Source organism: Chelonoidis abingdonii, chromosome 4 (genome assembly GCF_003597395.2).
Source record: "Chelonoidis abingdonii isolate Lonesome George chromosome 4, CheloAbing_2.0, whole genome shotgun sequence".
NCBI lineage: Eukaryota > Metazoa > Chordata > Testudines > Testudinidae > Chelonoidis > Chelonoidis abingdonii.
In genome coordinates this window covers 9,478,786-9,486,818 of record NC_133772.1, presented here as the reverse complement: position 1 = coordinate 9,486,818, position 8,033 = coordinate 9,478,786, and the positions used below count along the sequence as shown (strand labels likewise).

Here is an 8,033-nt window from a genome sequence, read left to right as displayed (position 1 = left end):
GGAAGGTTGACATACATCAGGAGGGTGGGGCGGGAGGGCGGACAGACAGACAGCAGGACAGGCCAGACTGATGCAGTGGTCAGAGGGGAGGGAGGCAGAGGGAGGGACCCTGCACAGCAGGTCAGACACACACGGGCGGGCGGACGGACAGACAGCAGGTGCCACGCCCATTTCCGGCTCCAGCTAGTGAAAGTTCTGCCTCTGACGTCACGAGGGCTCGGCTCCGCCCGGCCGTGCCAGACGGGCCTTGAGGGCGTGGCCGGCTGAGGGGGCGTGGCCGGCGGTGGCGGGGCTCTCGGCGTTGGGGGCCCTGCGCGAGGGGGCGTGGCCGGCCGCCGCTGCCGAGCCAGGGCAGCAGTCGGGAGGCATTGCCGCGGCCGCGTTCGGAGGCGCGCGGGGGACTGGGCGGCGAGCGGCCACTGTGAGGCGGGCGGTGCGCCCCCCCAGGTGCGGCATGTCGAAGACGCTGCGAGAGCGCATCTGGATGAGCAAGTGCAGGAGTGCGACGGTCCTGGGGCCGCCGCAGCCCAGCGGCGGGGCGCCCGACCCGGACCTGTGCGGGGCGGCCGGCCGAGCACGAGCTCGGCGAGTTCCCCTACCTGGGGGGCCGCCTGCTGCTGGGCGAGCTCGGCGGGCCCAGCCCGGCGCTGCTCTCCGGCAAGCCCCCTAGCCCCGGGGACGTGCTGCTGGAGGTGAACGGCACCCCCGTGAGCGGCCTCACCCACCGCGACACCCTGGCCGTCATCCGCCACTTCAGGGAGCCCGTGCGCCTCAAGACCGTGCGCCCAGGTGAGTCCGCCACCCCCCTCGGACCGGGCCTGGCCCCCAGTGCCTGCCCGCCCCGGGCCCCGCCCCATCCCCCTTGGGCACGGGGCCGCCTCACTCTCCCCGCCAGACGGGCCGGGACCGGCCACGCCCCAGTGCCATTGGCACTGGGGCGGGCCTGGCCCCAGCCCCCGGAACCTGCCTGGTGCCCCCTTTCCCCACCGGACCGCTGCCCCTCGCATCTTGGGGCACACCTGGTCTTGCTCCACGCCCCCCCGGGCGGCTTGGGTACACACAGCTCTGCCTTCCTATCCTCCAAATCCCCTTCCTCGAGGCCAGGTTCGGCCCTGCCTCTCCCCTGCCCTGCCGCACCCAGGTGTTTCCTGCTTAGCCACTTGCGGGGCTGGTGCATGATTCCCTGTTCCTTATATCTGAACAGGTTAACGGGTTATGGGTCTGTCACCCACAGGCCCAATGGACCCTGGTCCCAGCCTGGGGGCTGGGGAAGTGCCTGCTTTTCCATAAATTGGTTTAATCATGGTCCACTGTACACTAGTCTCACTGGAAAAATAATCTCCCCTTCTACCTAGTGGGATCCTTTTCTAAGAGCCAGGCAGTCCTGGAATAAGTTCTTTTGGTGTAAAAATCTTTTCTAGCGTGTTATACTCTTCACCTAGTTTATTCAGGGCTTCTTTTTTTTTTTTTGGCTGTCTATAGCAAATGGTTTGGCATAGCTCCTCTTAGTATTCATTATAACTAGTACCAATTTTGTAGTTGAAAATATTTGACTTACTTTATCATTACTCTTCATTTTATCATCAGTAGATTGGGTTTATTTTGTGCAGGAATACTGAGGTCACTGCATCTCCTAGAGGGAATCAGTTATCTTTATGTCCATTGTAATCTGATGTATGTTGTTATGTTGTTACTTGGACTTTTAAAGCATTTCTCTCTCAAAAATTCCATGAACACTGTTCCTGGATTTTTTCCATTTTCCATTCTATGTGAAGCTTGTGAAGGAGAAGAGTTCTTGCATCTGTTGGTTTCTATCTTGGGAGAATTCCCTGAGATAAATCACTGTTGTTGTGATTGAAGTTTGTGGTTGAGCAAACATGTTCTTGCACAGTCTGTCTATCCAAGGTGTGGGCCCTGCAACTTTCTCAGAACATTGGAACAGATTCATGTTAAACTAAGTGTCTAGCTTTCTGTTTGATTTTTAGTTCTACAGAAGTCATTCTAGTGTAATGTTGGAATGACTAATTTGTATTTGACCTTCTGTTCCAGCTTTCCTGTTTTATCCACCGTACAGTGCTCCCACTCCAAAGCACTCTTTGGGAACTAAGTTGTTTGTTATGTGAGTGGAGTTTATAGGAAAGTTGTGTTTTGAGAGCTAATGATACTCTTAGGGTGGGGAGGAGGGTGTCAGTAAAGGCTGTCACTCAGACCAGTAGTTAGTTTATTATAAACTCTGTTGGTTTGCTAGGTCTTCATAGAGAATCAGCATTTTTATGTGCAAGAGTCAGGTGGGTTTATGACAGTAGGAGTAGAATAGAGTTAGAGATGTTTGTTACAAAGGATTCTTCCTTTTAAAATTGAAGGGGAGAGGATGGACAGGATGAAGTTATATGTGGAATTGCAACATTTATTGTAGTCTTCCCCTCATCTGAAAACAAAGTGAGACTTACCCTTCACAAACTAGTCCTGACATACCTGCTTAAAAACTGCCCCATGGTCACCTACCAGTGAAACTCAATCCTCATCCAAGACTTCAGCCTTGTAGTAAAGAGTGGCCTTCCAACAGGGATCTTTTATAGTTTCAGCATTGTAATTTCCCTCTTTTATTCTATGTAAGTTATTTCGACTTCTGTCTGTCCATAGAGCATTCAGTATTTTGTTTTTTTAAATAAAGACAGATCAACTATTGTAGATCATTTGAATGCTTGTATGACACAATGAATACATTTTCACCCCCAAAGTGTGATGTTTGTGTGTGCGTATTATGTGTAACATTACCTCTCAATTTCAAAAAATGTTTGCTGCAGCTGTGAGTAGCATCTGAGAGGAATGCCCTTCCTTTCCAAATGATTAAGTGGGTATTTTTAAATACATTGATGTTCTGTGTTTAGCCCTGATCACATTACTTAATGGATTACTGCATTTTACTCTTATACAGATGTTAATGATAAAAAAACAAAACAAAACCTTAAAATCTCTCCATCTCCCTTTTGAAAAGCTAAACAAAGAATCTCAAAAAGATCTGAAATTAAGAACATGTATTGGCTATTTGTAAAAATATTGAAACTGGGTAGGAGTATAATAGCAAATGTCCTTGGGGCAAGTAGGAGATTCTGTATTGTTGTGGTTAATTTTGAACCTCTTAGATAAATATGAATGCAGAATTTAAGAAGGGATGTGCCATTTGTATTTTAGTTTTCCTTTTATCTGAGATTTACATGAGAAATGAGTTTTTTTTTTTGGCAGTTTTTCATTAAACTACAGTCAGATGTACTAAGCACTCTGCATTTTGTCTGTACTGAACAGCAGCTCTAAAGCACTACACAGTAAATTATAATAGCAGAGCTTAACCTTGGGGTAAGATGATTTTGAGGTAGTGATTATTCTCCTGGCTATAATTATATATGAATATATAGGTACGTAGTGTATGTCTGTACCAATCTGGGTGAAACTGACAGAATTACTTGCAGCAAAGCAGAATTTAAAGAGACTCTTGGATAAGTGATTGAATTATTTTCTGACACCTTTTAGCGTCCCTTACCCTACCATACCTTTCTGTTTCCGGTATAGTATGACATCTGAAGATAGGCACTCCTACTTGTCCCAATGTCACAAAGCCAGGAAATCGAATCGCTGCAAGCTATCTCCATAGTAATGTGTGTTGCTTATTTAAAAAGAGTTAAATCTCATTTGTTGAATGGTGTCTTAGCTTTGTCTATGGTCAGAACCAGTGCGAATGACATTATCCCGAGAACATTCTTGAAATTCCCCATTCCTATTTAATGATGATGTTTTCACTTTCCAAAGAGAGCTCAGCTTCCAATCATAGAATATCATTAATTTGAATATATTGTAATTAACCAGGGATATCAGATTATTGCAATAAAATCCTCTTTACCAACATGGATCTCAAATGTCAAGTAAATGCTAAATAGTATTACCTGCAATCAGACTAATGATTTACAGTTGTAAATTTGAAACTAATTATAGCTTCTCAAGTTCTGCCCAGCACAAGTATGAACTTTACAAAGTTTAAACAAAATTTAATTATGAATGTTTTCTTAAAACTTCTTATTTTGTGATTCCTACAGTGTGTAACATGTCAATATTGTCGTGACTGACTCATGCAATATCTCATCTGTGTCTTAATTACATTTAGGACACACTTGTATTGTTTTGTCTATTACCCAGACTTATGGTGTAAAAGTTGACCTTGAGCAAAGCATGCTTTCATGGTTTCAGTTTCTCCTCCTATTTCCACTTCACACAGGAGGATATCATTAGAATTTCAACACTCAGGGTCCAGTTCTGCTCCCAGAACTTCCACAGCTTCCACTTACTTGAATTTCTTGAGTAAATTTGGGAGCAGAATTGGACTTGTGCATGTTTTTATTTTATTATTTGGTCATTTGTTTACAGTGAAATTGAATAGTTAATTTCCAAAGAAAGGCGAAGTCTGTGGACCATGACAGTGATCTTTCTTAATATTTCTTAATTATTTAATTTCAATATTCTCTCAGTTTGACAGCTTCAGTCTTACCAGTGGCATGAGAAGCATTGTCCTAGTTGTAAAACAGCACACTCCATAAAATCATATATGCAGTGCTTTATAATTTGTATTGTATTAGGGCTATGACTTGACAATGACAAACACTTCTAGCAAGGAAAGGTGGCAGGGTTGGCCTCGGATTTGCTGTTTGTTTTTTACATGGATTGTGATTTTGATTAGGAGTGCGTGCATAGCCTTTTGGATATGTATTTTGTTTGTATTCAAATCAAGTGAACATACAGACACAGATCAATTTAAATTAATACAACACTGCAAAATGACAGGAAAAACATTGTTTCCTTCTCTTCTAGTCATATCAAGGTAAAAATAAAAACTGGACTCTCACAATTTAACCTACATCTTTAGTGAGAATTTCTAAGTAGGCCTTAGTGTGCCTGGAGGCTCACCAAACTGAGGCACTGTCACAGCAAGAGTGTAGGGGAATTCCAAAGTTGAGAGCCCTGTACTAAGTATGTCCTGCCTTCATCCTCTTGACACTGAAGTATTTGTTAGTACATTTAGAATCTTTTTGTGTCTGTACAACCTCAATACTCACTAGCTACATCATCTTTTAATCAATTCGTTATTTCATTAAAGTCTGATGCTGGTGTTTCGGTAGCTTTCAGCAGTGGATCAGCAGGCTAGACTTGCTTTGCACCACGTGGTGACACACAGCTCTTCATTAAGGAAAGCAATATCTTTATTTGACAGCAATGAAATCTGCATTGGATGTTTCTAGCAGGCTCGGTAATGAATCTAAAATGAAAATTTCAGGATCTAGTTTAGCTTTCTTGAAATATATGAATGTTAATCAGACTGCACTTAACTACACATTGTAAGGCGTGGACTTTTTCGCTGGTGGAGAAATTTGTGTCCTCCACTCTCTGCCCTCTTTTAGTTACTAACATGTCACTCTACATGTGCCCCTGATTTTTCACACTTGCTGTCTGGACAGGGAGTGGCGGGTAATAGGCACTTATATAAGACACAGCCCCAAATATCAAGATTGTCCCTGTAAAACTGGGACAACTGGTTACCCTAAGAACATGCCTAGTTTTATTTGCTATGGGTTCAAGTTTAGGGCCTGCTATTTAGTTGTATAACTCCTGTCCTTGGTAAGGTGGGAACAATAGTGGCACAGAGAAACGTGTAAGGCTTCCTCTTACCACACAGTATAAATACTAAAACAGTTCTTGTCAAAAATAGCGGACTTGAGGTAAACCCTATATTTAAAATACATTTTTGTTAAAATGGTGGCTTCCGGCTAGTCCCCAGCATACAAGTGTCCACGTTGTAACTAACAATGAGGCTAAGGACCAGTATGGGCCATGGAGACCAAACTGTTTCATCATCAACTAAAAGTGTATCCACACTTCCACATTAGATATGAGGCATATTGGTAAGAGAGCATATGGATAAAGCTTGCACTGCTGCTGACTGTACTGTTGCTATTAAGGGAATAAATGAAAAGTTTTAGCCTCCACTGCAGTAAAGTCAACATCTCTTAGCACTGAGTTTACTTAAAAATGAGCCTTCTGGACACAGTAAGTCTCCATTTTTAGTTTTCAAAATGTTCAGGCAGGTTATGAAGCCCTGCTGCCAAAGCACTGCCCAGATATTGTGAATGCCTATAGTGGCTAAGTGAAACGTAGGCTAATTAGTTTAGTAGCCAATAGTGTATCAAGAGTGGGTTGAGACTACCATATAAAGTTCTAAAGTAGGAAGAATTGCTGATTATATGCAAAATCTTCAACTCAGAGTCTGAATAGCAGGATTATCTTCCTTCAGTCCCTTCAAGATGACAGCATCAGTGAAGCTACTCTATGGTCACTGTTGCAGTTTCAGGACCACAGTATGCCCATTCGGGAAGAAATTAGTGCTGTATACAATTGCTGTTCTTCAGTCTCTCTCACCCACTGGGGCACAGTAAGCACTCCCATAGAGTACAGCTCTGTAATGTACAAGGAGTGTGACTTGACACATGTACTCCTTTTGCAGTGAATTTACATTGGTTCTGCCGGATTGGAAGCCAGGGCAGGGCAGTATTTGCTCCTTTTGAAATGAGCCAGGTAGAGAAATGTGCCTTTTTTCTACTAAATAAGTGGGGTATTAAAAGGTACCTGAAGCACTCTGAAGTGAGTTATTAGAGTAATGGTATTCACCATGCAGTTCTGAACTAAAAAATTTGGTGAAGTATTTGATATATTCAATAGTAAATATGCAGCAAACTACAGCAATAATTATTTAAGGACACAAGTCCATTTATCTTAGAAGTATATGTACTTCTTCGTCATCCAGTTTCATCAAAGATTTCTTAATAGGGTATGGTATAAGCATCATGACATGCTCCTCTCCTTAGTTAAACATTTTTTAAAAAATTAGCCATTAGTAGACTGTTTAAATGCTTTGGATATGTGTAAATGGAGATTGTGCTCATCTTAATTGTTCTAGTTCTGTTGGTGATATTTTTCTGTTAAAGTAGATCAGACAGTACTGTGTTTTGATTTAGACAGGTTTTTTTTCCTACATGAGATCTACAAATAGTTTCCCTGATAAATCTCTCTCTTGGTGGGATGGTGTAAATTATTTTTGCAAACAATTGCCCTGTTTTATCTAAAACTCTCAAATTTGTCATTGTATTCATCACCTGATATGCAGATAAAGTGTAAAATTTGCAGAATCCACCCCTTCAGTCTAATGGCCATAGTTCATACTCTAACAAAAGATGATACATAAACGAGAGGAAGACTGATTCACTTGTTTAGCTTTTGGAGATTTCAATGCCTGGAATTTGGTCCAATAGTTGCCCATTGTCTGATTCCTGGCATAGGTTAGGTCCCAGTCCTGCAAATGTGCTTAACTTCACTACTGTGAGTAGTTCCATCAAAGTCAAGGGGACTGTCCTCATGTTCAAACTTTATTACTGCAAATACATGCAGTACTGGGGCTTTAGTTTTTAACATTTAGTTTTGAAGACCAGAAGTCTTTTTTTATACTTTCTCACTAGCGTTGAATTTTAACTGGGATTGAAAGTGTTAAGAGATTTTGCAGCATTCTGCCATTTAGTACAGGTGGAAGACAGGGAGCCATCCTTGACCAGATCTGAGCCCAGTCTTTTTTTCTGTCAGTTTTGCAGTTTCATCTTCTAGCTGTGAAATAAATGGACAACTATGATGCCAATGAAGTTAACTGCAATCCAGTACTGCTTTGATATGTATCATTGGAAGTGCCTGACTGGGCAGCCAGAGCCTCTAGTTGTTAGTTCATAGTCTAAATGTTAATACCAATACAGGGTACCAGATCTGTGTGTTGAAGCTGCCTTTTTCCTGTAACTGCAGGGTGATGACAAAGCTAATAAACTGTGCAAGGATGTCCTATCAGGAATTAGAAGGTGATGATCAAGAGTGTGTCTGAAGCCTTTTTTATCTCCAGTTGCTTGGTTAAGGATCACATGGTCAGACCTTTTGTGATAGTGGCTGACTTT

General features: G+C 42.8%; 1 protein-coding gene across 1 annotated transcript in view; it reads left to right on the top strand.

Moving 5' to 3' along the window:
• The first annotated feature begins 454 nt into the window (after positions 1 to 454).
• MAGI3 (membrane associated guanylate kinase, WW and PDZ domain containing 3) overlaps positions 455 to 8,033 on the top strand; it is a 227,699-nt gene continuing 220,120 nt past the window's right edge. The window contains 2 exon segments of the mRNA XM_032766590.2: positions 455 to 577; positions 579 to 789. Coding sequence (XP_032622481.2) covers positions 455 to 577; positions 579 to 789 — 334 coding nt within the window.